Consider the following 16,771-nt stretch of genomic DNA (forward strand, 5'->3'; position numbering starts at 1 on the left):
TTACAATACAACAATGAATTTTATGAATGAATCTATGGGGCTGCTATGGTCAGCCCTCTAAGTCTAACTGTTGCTAATTTATTTATGAAGTTCATTGAACAGCAGGCACTGCAGATGGCCAGCAAAAAACCAGCTAAGTCTTACCATTATGTGGACAGTACCTTTGTAGTGTGCAGTCATGGCGAAGAGGAGATGGACATCTTCTTGGTGTATCTATGTGGTATTAACCCAAAGATACAGTTTACAATGGAGAAAGAGACAATGGTCACTTAATTTTCTGGGTTCATCTGTAATTAAATGGCTCAACAGGACTCTGGACCATAACATACACAGTAAGGAAATGCACACTGATTGATACCTCCACAAAGAATCAAACCTTCACCCTAGACAAAATAGAGGTGTCATAAAAACCTTGGTGGACAGAACCAACAACATCTGTGAGCCAGTTTTTTTGCCAGATGAATTAAATCATTTACAGTTGTCCTTCAAGAAAAATGGATATGCTCTTAAGGAAATTGATTGAGCACGCCATCAAAGATGAACAGAAACTGGAAGTACTGAGAAACAATGGAAACAATCTGGAAAAGTTTTTCTCCCTTTCATTAATAAAATTAAGGATCACATCAGGAAAGTTTTCGCTCTTAGGCCTTAGTGGCAGTAGCTGTTTTACTTTGGAAGAGGTCTCCCACAGTTGGAAATGAAGTGTCAGGAAGCAGTTTTACATACTGACCACTGGCCTTTCAACCTGCAAGTTTTAACTGAAGAAGACACTGACTGTGAAAGCCTACACTGTATGATTAGTACTCAGTTGTGTTATTGCTTTTTATAATTGTATCCAGAATAAACAAGTTATTATTTCCAATCTCCTGGACAGCTGTCATTTCTGCATGCACCTTCACCACTCACACATGCAGATACTTTAGCGCTCACTGTTCCCCATCCTAGGACCCTGGGTTCACCAAACTTGTACCCAGCCAGTGAAGGCTGAGCTCCCTGTGATGCTCACCATTTGATGTGACCCAGGAGCCACATGTAGCTTATCAAATGCTGTGGGTGCAGTGAGTTTTATCCTGAGGAAGGTTTGGTTGCCATTGGGATTCAATGACAAGCATATTAAGGGCTCCAGTGTTAATGTTCCCTACCATAAAATACCTTCACCATCTGCCTCAACAATATGCTGTTAGCAGCTGGGATGCATCATGTCATCTAGTTTTCAGTGTGCTTATACCTTACAATCAGCATGTGCAAAAATGTTCAACAAATTTGCAGTCTTAGTGCCCTCTTCCCATGCTTCAGTATTTTTGGGGGATGTCTTCACATCCAAGTTTATCTTGGTACCTAGATGCTTGTGTTGAGCAGAGTTACATGTGAGAGACCCATAATGAGAAAGTAGTTTTAGATCATATGGCTGCTCACCAGTTGCTGTCCATTCTTGAACAGGAAGGTGATCTGCTGGTCAGTTTCCCTGTTCTCTGCTAATTCAGTTCACTTTAGTTGGCAATGATCCCCATCACCTACACATTTTTGCCCAGGCATTTGACTCTCCTGGTTATGGTTTTCCAAAAATTGAGGCAATCATAGTATAATTTCGACACAGAGGCACATGGAAATCCCAGAGCCTGCACAGCATCAGAGGTGGACTGTTCTATGTGTCGATCACCAATGATCAAATGCAGTGGCACCACATATCATGCACAATCTGCACTTGGTTTCCATGTCAATGGTCTGTAGGAACTCTGATAATGTCCAAATCATGTGACGTGCCAAACTATCAAATGGTGACAGAAATTTTCTTTCTCCAACACAGTAGCTATCTCTAATTCAGTTGCTCATGGTTATATATTATAGAACTATCTTATAAATGCTTAATTTATCACTGAACAGTATTTTAAATGAAAAATATTTGCCCATATAAAGTGAAACTCAGATGAACAAAGCAAAACAAAATAAAACATATGAAATCTTAATGAAAGGTAATATTATATATTAATGTGTTCATTGCACTATAACCTTTTTGTCAATAAAGTTAGATTCTTACTTTCAAGTTGTTTGTAATGCTTCTTGTTAGTAGAAGAATATTATTTTTAAAATAATTTCTTCCATATGTGAAATGTATTTTGTACAGTGTAATATCTTTGTAATACATATCATTTTCAGTCGAGAACTGTTGCAGTGTATTACCAACACTGACCTATCAGACTCTGCATTTCCTTACTCAACAACACAGCTGATTCGGCTGGCAGGACATCTTTGTCGAGCATTCAGGATTAGCTATGTAGGTGAACTAGGCTGGGAAATTCACATACCGTGGGAATCTTGTTTACCAATTTATAAAGCTATTACAGAACAAGGAAAGAAGTATGGTCTGCGACTGGCTGGATTTAGGGCACTCAACTCCCTTGGCTGTGAAACTGGTAAGTGAAGAACAGTACAGTAGCAAAAATTCTTCTTGTGTGATTCTTTTTTCCTGGCAGCTATAATGATTGCCCTAGGTCAATGGAAGGATCATTCTGGTATAAATGTACAATTTTTAGACAAGAGAAAAAGTTATCATCAGGTATGCTGATGAAAAGATAAGTTTTCTGACAATCTTTGAAGTTAATATGTGCTGGATTCATTGGCAATGTGAGCTGTTATATATTTCACAAATTGTTAAATTGGCGAAAGAAACCTGCTCTCAGAACAAATGTCACAATGAACAATACACCTTGAGAACATTGTAATCAGATGGGAAGCTGATATGCATGACAAACTTCTGCAACTTAATCATAAATGAATACTCAGAAATTAAAATTATTGATATCTTCATTACTAACAACTCAGGGTACCACCTCAGTAAGACCTTGTACTTGACTTCAACTGCATAAGTAAGTGGAGGTTAACATCTACACCTACATCTGAACTTCGCAAGTCATCATACAAGAGTGGTTTGATAAGACCAGTAAAAAAAGGAAGAAAAAATGTTTGTTTCATAAACAGTTCACTTTACTTTTCAACATAGTCAAATTTAAGGATATACACTTGGTCCAGTGATCCTCCAGTTGTATCATCCCATCAGGAAAATAGTTTCTGTTGGACTCTGCAAAAAACACATTGACTGCAACTATCACTTTCTCATTTGATGAAAAGTTCTTCCCAGCAAGCCAAAGTTCCAAGTTAGATGATAGAAAGATGTCATTTGGGGGCTAAGTCTGGTGAATAGGCTGGGTGAGGAACCAGTATAAAGCCCAGTCCATGCAATTTTTCCACTGCTATTGCTGATGTGTGAGATGGTCCATTATCCTGATGAAATAGCACTTTTTACATGTCAACCTTGGTCTTTTTTCAGCCATTGTAAGTTTCAGGGTCCGGTCATGGTTCTGCATTTTTCCAAGTGATCTGTGAGGATTATTCACTGTTGATCCCAAAAAACAGTGGCCATCACCTTACCAACTAACAAAATGGTCTTTGCCTTCTTCGGTCCATTTTCACCAGCTCTTGTCCATTGTTTTGACTACCATTTTGACTCTGGTGTGTCATGATGGATCCAGACTTCATCAAAGGTCACAAATCAACACAAATATTCTTCTGAACTGCAACTAAACATCACCAGACATTGTGTTGAAGTGTTGTAATAAATGCCCTTTTGGTCAACTGTGAGCAATCAGAGCATCCATCTCACATACAGCTCCTTCTTAGCCAATTTTCCATGCAGGATATTATGAATTCACTCATTTGAGATGCCTATAATATCAGCAGTCTCATGAATTTTTATTCAATGATCTTGCACTGCCATATCATGGATTATGCTGATGGTTTCCATAGTGGTGATCTCAGTTGGACAGCTGGAGCATTCTTCATCTTTGGTGTTTGTCCAACCATGTTTAAATTCATTAATCCAAATTAAATGGTTTTCAATTATAGTGCAGAGTCTTTGTGAGCTCCACCCAATTCTGTTTTGATTTGTGCACCAGGTTAACCACTCAAATGTAAATCTTTACTAACAGCATGAAACTCAGTTTTTTCCATTTTCAATTGCAGGTACACACTGGCCAATTCAGACAGCTGTCAACAGTGAACTGCATGCTAACATTACTGAAATTCTTTATACAATCCTTGGAGTAATCAAGCCTACCTAACATTAATGTGCAACAAGAACATTCTATGCCTTCATGGAAATTTATCAGACTTATCAAACAACTCTTTTATGGTGTGTGGTGTATTGGAATTGTTAATCTCCTTTTCTATATTATTTGGAGCTAAATGTAGAAAGTAAGACTGTTGGTAACATCCAGTGTATGCCAAAAATCTCCAATTTTGTTCTCATTGTCATAAAATGAGACATAAGTTGGAAGAAGTAACATATTTCTTGACTTGTGTTGGAATGTGACTTCTGGAATTTTAGAGTAAGGCTCTGGAGGATGTATAGCTTGTTTCTTGTAGCATCTCCTGGTGGAGTTTGTCAAGCATTTCTGGGATAATCTCACATTAACTAAACAAATTCATAATGAGACATATAGCTCAGATTTAATTTTTCTAGCTCTGTGATTAATACTGCTTTGTAAGGGTCTAAGAGTAACAAACAATATTCAAGAACTGGTCAAATGTGGATATGTGAGAGGCATCCTCCATGGATAAATTAAACTTTCTTAAGACTCTATCAAGCTCACTGAAAAATTTCTCGTAAGGAAGCATGAAAGAGTATGATCTCATTGTAAACATATCTCTTCAAAGCAGAGTGCTGTGGTGTAATACTGTGTTCTGCATGTACTATAACTGTCAAATCATTTTCAACTTAGCTTCCCCCATCAACCACAGTGTATACTGTCTGCATTATGTGGAAATTTCTGCTATTTTAGAGTTTGTTACACAAGTCTGTTGCATGCATAACCTTGTTAAAACAAAATATCAAGTAGAATTCTGAGGAGTTACAGGGGATTAGCAATTTTTCCCTCAAAACTTTCATTTATTACACCAAAAATTATTTTCTTGGGTATTTCATCTTCAGTTCTTAAACTGACCTTGTAATCATTCTAATGTAACAGTTTCATAAATTGAAAGAGAATCAGAAAGATGATTCTACATTTACATCTAAACCTAAACCTACATTTATACTCATAGTCCACAGGTGACCTTATAATATGTGGTAGATGGGGAATTGTGTACCACTGTCATGTACTACTGTCACTTCCTACCTTTCCTGTTACAGTTAAAAATCATGCAAAAGGAGAATGGTTGTTGCTAAGGTTCTGTGTCAGCTCAAATCTTTCTAACTATATCTTCATAGCCCTTTGACAAAGAATAGGTAGGAGGAAGAAACATATTTGTTGACTTCTAAGAATGTACACACTCTGAATTTTAACAGTAAACTACACAATAATGCACAGTACCTCTTTTGCAGCATCTGTTATTGGAGCTGGATAAACCTCTCTGTGGTGCCTTTACATTTTCTAAATGAATCTGTGACAAACCTTTTGCTCTTCATTTTGTTGATGTATTCGAGGCCAGGATAATATTGGGTGACAAGGGGGATGCTTCTGTGTGCTCTGGGGGTAGCAACATTGTTGTTGGATGGGTAGGAATGTATTGCTCAGGACATCTGTTTGTGGGCAAGGTCTCCAGGATAGTTGCGGAAGAGGAAAGCCACAACAAAATGTCTCTCAGATCTGGTAGACCAACACCTCTAATCTATCACCCGCAGACTCCCATCCTACATCAAAGACACAAACCATTTCCTAGAACACCTCAAATCCAATCCCACTCCCCTCCCACCTGAAACCTTTCTTGTCACCATAGATACTACATCCCTTTACACAAACATCCCACATACTGAAGGTCTCTCTGCCCTTGAACACTACCTCTCCCAACACCCACCTGAAGACCTTCTAAAAACCTCGTTCCTTGTCACATTTACCAACTTCATCCTCACCCATAATTACTTCACTTTTGAAGGCCAGACCTACAAACAAATCAGGGTAATGGCCATGGGAACTAGGATGGCTCCGTCCTATGCCAACCTCTTCATGGGCCAGATGGAAGAGGCTTTCCTGAAGACCCAACAGCTGCTTCCCCTGGCCTGGTATTGGTTTATAGATGACATCTTTGTGGTCTGGACTCATGGTGAAGAAACCCTCCTTAATTTCCTCCATAACCTCAACTCCTCTTTTCACCTGGTCCTTCTCCAAAACCCAAGCCACCTTCCTGGATGTTGACCTTCATCTTGTTGAACCTCACATCCACACCTCTGTCCACATCAAACCCACAAACAAACAACAGTACCTTCACTTTGATAGCTGCCATCCGTTCCACATCAAATGCTCCCTTCCCTACAGCCTAGGTATTCGTGGCAAAAGTATCTGCTCCAGTGACGAATTCCTCAACAATTACACCAATAACCTGACCGGTGCTTTCCTCTCCCTCAACTATCCTGCAGACCTTGTCCACAAACAGATCTCCCGAGCAATGCATTCCTCCCCGTCCAACAACAATGTTCCTACTCCGAGACCACACAGAAGCATCCCCCTTGTCACCCAATATTATCCTGGCCTCGAATACATCAACAAATTACTCCACCAGGGATATGACTTTCTCAAGTCAAGCCCTGAAATGAGATCATCCTTTGACAATATTCTCCCCACACCACCCAGAGTTGCCTTTTGTCACCCCCCTAGCCTCTGTAACATCCTTGTCAAACCCTACAATATTCCCAGACCACCTTCTCTACCCAGCAGTCCCTACCCCTGTAACCGACCCCACTGCAAAACCTGCCCCATGCATCCCCCCACAACCACCTACTCTAGCCCCGCTATTGGTAAAACATACACAATTCAAGGCAGGGCCACATGTGAAACAACACATGTCATTTATCAGCTGACATGCCTGCACTGCACTGCCTTTTACATTGGTATGATGACAACTAAACTGGCTGAGCACATAAACAGGCGCAGACGAACTATCCGCCTTGGAGATGTCCAATACCCAGTAGCAGAGCATGCCCTCCAGCATAATTCTAGGGACCTAGGTACCTGACACACTGTACATGCCATTTGGCTTCTCCCACCCAACACCAGTCCCTCAGAACTGCGGAGATGGGAACTTGCACTCCAACACATCCTTTCATCCTGCCATCCGCCTGGACTGAACCTATGTTAATCAACCTCACTCCCATTTACTCTTCAGTCTTCTCCTCTTTCCCTTTCCTCTTTAGCCATTCACGCATCTTATCATCCTACATAGTTGTGTTTATCTGTATACTATATACCTCTTTACTTCTGTATGTATCCTCTCTGGTTTGAAGCTGGCACAGTACTTACAGTAGCCCGCATCTCGTGGTCGTGCGGTAGCGTTCTCGCTTCCCACGCCCGGGTTCCCGGGTTCGATTCCCGGCGGGGTCAGGGATTTTCTCTGCCTCGTGATGGCTGGGTGTTGTGTGATGTCCTTAGGTTAGTTAGGTTTAAGTAGTTCTAAGTTCAGGGGACTGATTACCATAGATGTTAAGTCCCATAGTGCTCAGAGCCATTTGAACCACTTACAGTAGAATATCTTTGGCTTCACTCTGACGCCCATGCCTCCATCTTTGCTACCCTCCCTGTTTACCTTTCCCCTGGTGCTTCATAACCTGGGTTGTGAGTAACTGAAGCCACTTTCCCTTCTTCCCCTTTTTTCCCCTCTCTCCTCCATGACAAAGGAACAAAGTTCCGAAAGCTAGGATACGAAAATTTTCTGTTCTGTTTCGTGTTTCTATCGGCTATACTGATCTGAGGTAAATACTGGCCAGCCCCTCTATCTCTTTGTTAGTATTTCTCTAAGAGTCTCCAACAGCTGCCTAAGAATGGAGGAAACCAAACCTCTGCACTTGTCCTTGACGGTCAGCCCTAGTTCCCACAGATGACATGTCCTCTGCTGGTTTAGATGTACTTTTGGCAAAGGCCAACACATCAAACCAGATTTTAAGTAGTAAGGAGATAGCCACACTGGCGGTTCCAGTTCTACCTAGAGACTTGTGATACATCTGTTGTTCATCATTCAAACGTAGGTGAATATGTATCATTCAAATCCAACATGTCTGAAGGTGCTGCAACATCAGAGATACCAGGCACCAGAGGTGCCACAGCTTTCACCCCTGGAGCCTCGACACCACTGCAGCTCAGGGCAGCAGCCTGTCAATTGTGCCAGTGCAATTACCAACTCTTTCTGGACAGTGTTCAATTCTGACTTCATTCACATTCAGCATGTGCAGTTCCTATCCAGTTTTAAACAATTTTCCTATATAAACTAACAAATATAACACTAACCCAAGCAATCATTAGTTGCAATCTAAATACTGCTGATGTACTAAACTGAGCTAAAAAGTCAGATCATGTAACACTAATGGTGGAAAAACACACAGCCACATAGAAAAAGTTAATAAATACTACTCAAAATAGGTAAATGAACTAACATTATTCCCTTCTTCACAGAAGAAAAAGGCTAAATTTAGTTCAGTGTACAAACAGTTACTACTGCTGCTTGAGCTGCTGCTGCTGCAGGTGCTCTTGACTGTGGCTGGAGGTCTACTTTTTAAAAGTACTTTTCAGCAGAATGTTGCACCAGCTGCAGTGGAGCCCTACTGTGAATGCTGCTGTTGGGCACAAGATCAGTGAGTTTCTTTTTATTAACAGTTGGAAATTGCTCTGACTGTCAAGTACTGAATCTGCTGTGATTGGATGTTTTGGGTTATCTGCTGCACTCAATGTTTACCTGGGGGCATCATTCAGTGTGTTGAACTAGCTGTTATGGCTTGAAGCAGAGACTTTTAATTTTCTGTGACAACCAATGCTATGACTCCCTAAACTTGTGTTACAGAGTTGAGAACTGCAGGGACAGCATTTATGGCTCAGGGGTGCATTATACATCTGAAGAAAATATCAAGGTGGTAAGGTAATGACCATGGTTCTCTCTTCTAATCATCAATATTTTTATTACTCGACAAACGTACAGGTCGAAGACTAGGCGGGAATTGAGGTCCTGAAAGTATACAAAACAAAAGATCAACTCGAAGACATTACACACATATGATGTTCTGGCCTATCAATCTGTGGATCGACACCACATAGCCCCCCCCCCCCCCCTGCAGTATGGAATACGTACCTGAAGGTAGGGGGGGGGGGGGGAGGTTGGCAAGAGTTTAAGTGGGTTACAGTGAGTTCCTCCATGTCTAATGGCACGGGTCGTGTGGGAGGAGAGCGTGGAGCAAATCCTGGAATGCTGATGCTGAAGTCTTGAAGCGACGTCGGCGGTCATAGTTGTCGGCCGGCGCAGGAACACTGGTGTGGAAGGGTGTCGTCAGCAGGGAACCTAATGATCACCTTTCCACTTGGCCTAACATAAGCACGTAGGTTGCCAGATGTAGCACTTCGAGAGAATTTGAAACTCTTCACTACAAGTTGTGACACACCACCTAACGAGTCACACGAATCGTCACACGCAAACAGCACTAAGCGGTATCCCCACTAATGACGACAGATAAACCACAAATGTCATTAGGATGAACGTGGGTAGAGAGCTAGTAAGTGGCGCCTGCTAACGGAGAGGTATGCTGAGCCGGTGGGGTGGGGAAACCGTAGCACGGTGAGGGCAGTGTGCTGCGAGTAGAGGGGTGAGTGTCAGACAGTGAGGTCTGAGTGGGCGTGGCAGGAACCTGTGGGCTGCACCGTTTAGAAGAATCGCGCAGTGAGCTGTCAGACGAAGATGGAACTGTTATATTAGAGCCCTGCGAGCTGGGGCCTCTGCTATGGGAGCTGGGAGGCGGAAAACTCTGGAATGAGTGTGGGCTCATTGACGGGGTCGGTGTAGGCGTGAGCTTACTCGAATCATGAGCAGAGGAAGAAGGCCGAGGGTGGCCAGAGAGTGTGGTCTCTTCAACGGTGGGTGAGGTAGGGGAAAACTCAACACGAGCAGGTTTAACCCTGTTGAGGGAGACAGTAGTTACTGAGTCCTTAATTACAATGTCCATTGTGTTACTGGTTCGTTTGACAACTCTGTACGGGCCTGTGTAAGGGGGCTGTAATGGGGCTTTTAGGGTATCATCAGCAAGGAACACAAATTTGCAAGTGTTGAGCGCCTTGGGAACATATGTGTGCGGCAGAGTGCGGCTGGAAGGGGGCAGGAGTTGAAGCTTGTTACAGTGTAACCTCACCCGTTCTACCAAGGACGGCAGTTCGGACGATTTGGCGACTGGAGTAGGAGCAACAGGTTCGCCTGAAAGTGTAAGAGACTGGCCGTAGATGAACTCAACCACTAAGCCTTTTAGGTCTTCCTTGAAAGTGGTCCGCAAACCGAGTAACATGAATGGCAGGGCTTCTGTCCAAAGGAGGCCATGACAACGTTGGGCTGTCTTAAGAGTCCTATGCCAACGTTCCACGAGGCTGTTGCTTTGGGAGTGGTATGCTGTTGAATGAATTTTCTTGATGCCGCACAGCCTACATAGTTCAGAAAACAAGGCAGACTCAAATTGACGGCCTTGGTCGGTCGTCAAGTAAACAGGGCAGCCAAAGCATGAAATCCAAGTGTCTATGAAGGATTGTGCCACTGATTCAGATGTAATACTGGGTAGCGGGGCAGCTTCCACCAAACGAGAGGTTCTGTCTGTAACAGATATCACGTATCTATAACCCCTGGAGGGGGTGAGGGGCCCACCAAGTCGATGTGAACGTGCTGGAAGCGACTGGGAGGAGCGGTGAAGCTGCCTAGTGGTGGCGATGTGTGCTGCGAAACTTTATTTTGTTGGCACGGAATGCAGGCACGGGCCCAGGCTAGGCAGTCGCGATGCATGTCGCGCCAGACAAACTGCTCTGAAATAAGGCTGGTAGAGTTTCTCACACCTGGATGAGCTAGATTGTGTAATTTGTCGAACTCTTGTCTCTGTAGAGGTTTGGGTATGAACGGATGCAGTGTACCAGTTGATTCATCACAACAAACCTCACCTATGACATCAAGAAAGGTGGATCGCACAGGTTTGAGTGATGAGCTGTGATCAGAAATAAGGTCCATAGTGTCCGTGGCGGCAGACTGTGACTGAGGCAAGTTAGAGAGGTCTATCAGAGTTGTGAGAGCGCTGACACGAGACAAAAAATCTGAGACCACATTATCTGCACCCTTGACGTATCGTATGTCAGAGGTAAATTGCAATATAAAGTCCAAATGATGGAAGCGTCTAGGTGGAGGTTCAGTCTGTTTACAGCAGCAACCAAAGGTTTATGGTTGGTTAAAATGTAGAAGTCCCTACCCTCAACCTCAGTGCGAAAGTGTTTCACAGCCTCGTAAACTGCCAAGAGCTCCCTATCAAAGGCTGAGAACTTTTTTTGAGCGCCATTGAGCTTCTTAGAAAAGAACTGCAAAGGAGAGGTAGTATCTCCGACGGTTTGGCTGAGGACAGCACCTACTGTGGTATCACTGGCATCCACGGTAATAAAAAATGTAGCGTCCTGATGCGGGTGGGCAACAGTCACTGCATTTGCTAGTAGGTGCTTCATTTTGTCAAAAGCTTGTTCCATGGCAGGGGTCCAGGGGACTGGGCAGATACCGGTCGCATTTTTGCCAGCAAGGGCTTCTGTTAGGGGAGCCTGAACCTCGGCTGAGGCAGGCAAGTGCTTCCTATAATAGTTAACTGTTCCAATGAACCTGCGCAGCTCCTTAAATGAGTGAGGGCGTGGCAAATCCAAAACAGGTTTGATTTTATCCTCGGGAGGAGTGAGGCCCTCAGATGACACAATGTAGCATAAGAATCTTACCGATGTCTGGTGCAAATGGAGCTTCTTATTATTCAGTTCAACACCGGCAGCGGTAAGAGTGTCTTTAACAATCTGCAAATGCTCCTTGTTCTTTTGCAGAGTAGTACTGAAAATAAGAATGTCGTCCAAGTAAATGAAACAAAAATCCAGATGAAACAGCACCTTGTTTATGAATGTCTGCCAAGTTTGTGCAGCGTTGCAGAGGCCAAAGGGCATGAACCAGTACTGGAAAAGGCCGAAAGGTGTTGTAACAGCTGTCTTTTCAATATCCTCTGGTGCCATCGGAATTTGATGATAGGCCCTCCTACAATCCACTGCCGAGAAATATTTGGCGCCTGCAAGAGCATGGTTAAAATCCGCCACGTTAGGAACTGGGTACTTGTCTATGTTAGTACGTGATTTCAACTTAGTATAGTCGCCAACCATACACCAGGTGCCGTCACTTTTTGTGACGAAGCGGATAGGCAAGGCCCAGCATCCGGCAGATGGTTCAATGACACCAGCTGCTAAGAGATCGTCTATTTGTTTGCGAGCCACTTTCATGAGTTCTGGCTTGAGACGACATGGTCGGCAAGAGATAGTCAGTTAGGGTTGCCATAATCTCGGAATCCAAAACCAGGACAAAACTTACGGTCACCGTAGCCGATTGAGGGAAATAAGAGGAATAAGGAGTCCTCATGCTCATAAGCTAAGGGAAATGTGCATTTAATTAATGATCCAGAGTTTAGGAAGGACTGCTTCATTAAGAAAGCATTTATTACAAAAAATAAGAATATGCATTACATTATTCAGTACACGAAGTTCTATTGTCATCATTTGAGCTTTTCTTATACCAATCATATTTCTCAGAACCTTGAATAGATGAAAGGAACTTAATCTGGTTCACAATCAGTTTATGAAATTCACTGCAACTTACATTTTTCGTATTGTACTGCATTTGCATCATTGCATTAACTGATTTTACTGTTAACCTATTCCTTTCTTCTGTCCACTGAGAATTCATGAGGGAAAAGACTCTCTCTACATTGGCGTTATGACTGGGAATGGAGAAATAAAATTCCACAATTTTCAGCAACTCTGAATACTGCTCACTAGCAATACAATTATGAATGAAGAACACCCATTTCTTATGTGACATCATATTCTCAAAACTTTCATCTTTGACCTCCCCCAAAACATACTTTAATTTCAGTACTTGGTCAAAGAGAAGGGACTCATTCAATTTACAGCTTGTGTTTTCATGCATCCACTTGAATGTCTTTTCAACATTTTCCCATGAAGGTACAGTCTTTAGCAAAATCCAGTCAAAATGTTTAATATCAGACAAGGGCTTACTCCATTTTATCAAATAATCAATAAAAGTTTGATAGAAAAGAGAGACTTCCCCTAGAAATGTAGACTGCTGATATTGTGTAAGGTCAGACATGAATTCTTTAACTTAGACATAACGAAAACACACTGTTTTCTCTCTCCTGAAATTTGCAGTATATTTTCTAGCTCCAGTCTTACCTCATTCACTGATATGTCTTCCCTCTCAATGCTGCTAACTGCCCTCTGGAAAGGATTCATTTGTGCATACAAGAAGAGCAGATACATTTCACCAACAGAATCAGAAAAGAATTTCTTGAGAAGGGAAGGACATGTACCAAGTGAAAGAAAGTAGGACTTAAGTGCCTTAAACATGTGGATGAACCTCTCTATAGCAGGAAACATGGTGAGCCACCTGGTTGCTACATGTCTAAGTAGGTCCTTATGTGTCACATCAACAAATTCTGAAAATTCTTTTAGTGATGCTACACGAACAGTATATATGGAGAAATAATTAAAAACCTTTATGATAATGCTCTCAATATCATAAGAGAGGATATCTGCACCAGTATGAATTGCATTATGCAAAACATGAGCTGGACAACCTACTCCTAAAATTTCCCTATTCAGTTTCTTCTGAAGTTTCTTGTACACATTGTTTTCTCCTTTTCTCGCAACACCCCCAAACTTAGTATTTGTGTTATCTCCACCAAAACAGATACCTTATCACTAAGCCCATGTTGTAAAATGGCACTGTATACACACTCAGTTATTGTACTAGAATCCTCACTGTCACATTCATTTAAATTTAACAATCTACTTTGGACACCTTCGTCATAATCAAAATACTGCACAAGAACAGGAAATATTTTCAAATACTTGTGGTTGCTAGCATCAGTGCTAATACTAACATAATTGGCCTTAGATAGACTGTTCCTTGTTCTGTCTTCAATGAACGGTGATATCACTTTATTAACGATGGCTTCTGTTTTAGTTTTTCCGCTGGAGAAGTTTACTGCAACTTTCGAGTCACTAAAAACGTGAGAGATAATTTTTGAAGTGCAAGAACTTGAGTTGTATGAATGATGGTGCTTGACACAGTGAAATACAAATGCAGCTTTTGCTGCAGCTACTTTATTACCCTCTGTCTGTGTTTTGAAAAAGCTGGTGAGTTGTTTGGAAGATGATGAACCCACTGCCGTCTTATGCTTTTTCGATTGCACGTGGTCGTTAATATCACATCTACCTCCATTACTGATTGAAATGTAGGAACTGTGAAGAGGAAAAACGTATAATAGAATAATTTTTCTAGGAAAACAACGATTTCAATGGGTCTGTGTATAATCGTAATGTTACTCACCCGCAAATTTTGCAGAAAGCTTCATATTCAGTTCTTCCTCGCTTTATACTTGGAAACTGTTCAGTATATTCCTCCCTGTACTTAACTTTCCATCTAGCCGACATTATTAAACCACCAGGCAAATAATAACAACTATTTAATACAATATAACACAACAAAATCGCAAGCACGACAAACCATGCAAACATTCAACAAGCTAATCAAAGAGGATAATACTCTTCATTGCCAGAGATGACTGACCGCCCACTGTATCGACAACTTGCAATCTCGCAAATCGAAGAGGGTGTACCGTACGCCTGAGCCTGACTGCCCATTGTTTCCATATCTCAAAAGCTGTTCTGTTCTGTTTGGATTTTATATAATGTGAAGGCAAAGAGATAACATATTGCTGCTTCTTTGACAGCAATTTTTTAAATTACCGGAAGTTGACTTCAAATCCAGCAAATATCACAGACATTTGCCTTTTCGGCCTGGACGTTTTCATTTACCCTAAAATCGCGGGCTGTCCGTGAAATCTGTGGCATATGGCAACCCTATAGTCAGTCCATCTTGCAAGCAGTTTGTGGGCGGTGCCGTCTGTAACTACGGAAAAGTGCGACATGGTACACGAGGCGACTGTCTGTGATATAGTGTGCGCGGCAGCTGCTAGGCTGGGTTGTGGTGTGGATGGCGAAAGTTTGCATAAGTGCCAACCGTTGGGTGGCTGGGAGTGACAAACAAGTGAGCTATGTGAAACAAGGTTGGTACACGGTTTATTAGTAACCGGAGGCGCCGCTGTCGAGCTTGGTGGCGGTAGCGGGCGCGAATGAACAGCTAATGGCAGTAAATCAAAAACATTAACCTGCAACTGGGAAGTTAGCTGCCCAAGCGAGGAGGGGGATGAATGTGTGCTCGAATTAACACAGTTAGAGCTGGCAGGAGCACAGACACTGTACAGTTTATGTGGCACATGGTCAGAAATGCACTTGGGCGCGAGAACACTGTAGTGGCACCGACTAACCTTGTGTGTTGCCAAGGTGTCAGCTGCTGCAAGCTGCTGCCGTGCCGAAGATAACTCATTACTTAAGTTGTTGAGGTGACAGTGTAGCACAAGTTGCTCCAAGCACAGGCGTGTAGACTCGACACGCTCCCTGAGCCACTTATTGGTCCATGACAAGAGCTCGGGGGAGGGGTTATTACACTTCCTTGCCAGGTGGACCTGTTTAGCAGTAGTATTGACACTCAACGAAGCACACGGGATGTGTTCCTGCGTAGGGTGGTAGAACACTGTATTCTTGATGAGGTCAGGCCACAGTTTGTGGTGTCGTAGAAAGTCGATGCCCAAAATGGGATCGTCGATGTCAGCCACCAGGAAGGACCACTTCAGGTTGCACTCAGGCGAGAGGGACACTGCATATGAAGTAGAACCTAAGCACAACAAACTAGATGAGTTTACAGCACGTAGGACAGTTTTGTGTAGTCAGATCTTTTCGGTAGCAAGACAAGATGGAAGTAGGGAAACATCTGCGCCCATGTCGATGACAAAGTTTGTGCCAGAGTTCAAGTCGCAGATGTAGACTCATCCATTCGAAGCATTAGTGTTGGACACAGAATGGAGCGTGGGACGGCGCCTGTTGTTTACTTTGGAGGAGGTGGCACCGCTGCCTACTTGCAGTTGAAGTTTGGGTAGGAGCACAACAGTTTACAATTGCATGCTTGTTCCCCAAATTTTGCATGGAAGAAACAGTATTTATGGGCGGACGTCTGCTCCTGCGAGTGGTCAGACAGCGGCGGCCCAGAATCTTCTGCAGAATCGGATATGCTGTTGTTGTTCGGATGTGAAGGCGCTGGTAGTGCGGCGAGCTTGACAGACTTATGTTTACTGTGGGGCCCTCGTTGGGGCCCGGGTTGTGGTTGGAAACTGGCATAGCTGCTGGACTGCTGGGCACAGCATTCACGTAGTAGAGCGGAGTAAGCTCGGTCGGCAGTGCACAAGCGTTCACTATTTGGTCTATCTTTGTAGGCGGAGATGGCCATTTGGACAGACAGAGGCAGCTTTTCTGTCCAAATCTTGGTGAGCATGGCGTCTGGCATGGTTGCATTGACTGACGAGAAGGAGAAGGCATCGCCACAGCTGGGACAGAGATCTGTTGTTCGGAGGAGGCGACTTAACCAGGTCATAAATTAAGTCGACACGGTCGTGGAGGTGGTTCATGAGGCATGTGAAACGGGCGTTGTCATCAAGTGCACAGACATGAAAGTTTGCTCGACCAGGTTGAACCAGAATACTGGATGGGCAGGTTTGAATGCCGGAAGTTTCGGTAGATTCAACAAACTGGTGGTCGAAGAATGCGGGCAGCCACTCGCGGACGCA

General features: G+C 43.0%; 1 protein-coding gene across 2 annotated transcripts in view; it reads left to right on the top strand.

The window, feature by feature from the left end:
* Window positions 1–16,771, top strand: part of LOC124722952 (sarcosine dehydrogenase, mitochondrial) — a 275,416-nt gene that overhangs the window by 214,721 nt on the left and 43,924 nt on the right. For both annotated transcript variants that reach the window (XM_047248117.1, XM_047248118.1), the window contains exon 14: window positions 2,158–2,414. In XM_047248117.1, the coding sequence (XP_047104073.1) occupies window positions 2,158–2,414 (257 nt within the window). The remainder of the gene's footprint in view (window positions 1–2,157; window positions 2,415–16,771) is intronic.

The sequence above is a fragment of the Schistocerca piceifrons genome, chromosome X (genome assembly GCF_021461385.2).
Source record: "Schistocerca piceifrons isolate TAMUIC-IGC-003096 chromosome X, iqSchPice1.1, whole genome shotgun sequence".
In the NCBI taxonomy this organism is placed as follows: Eukaryota; Metazoa; Arthropoda; class Insecta; order Orthoptera; family Acrididae; genus Schistocerca; species Schistocerca piceifrons.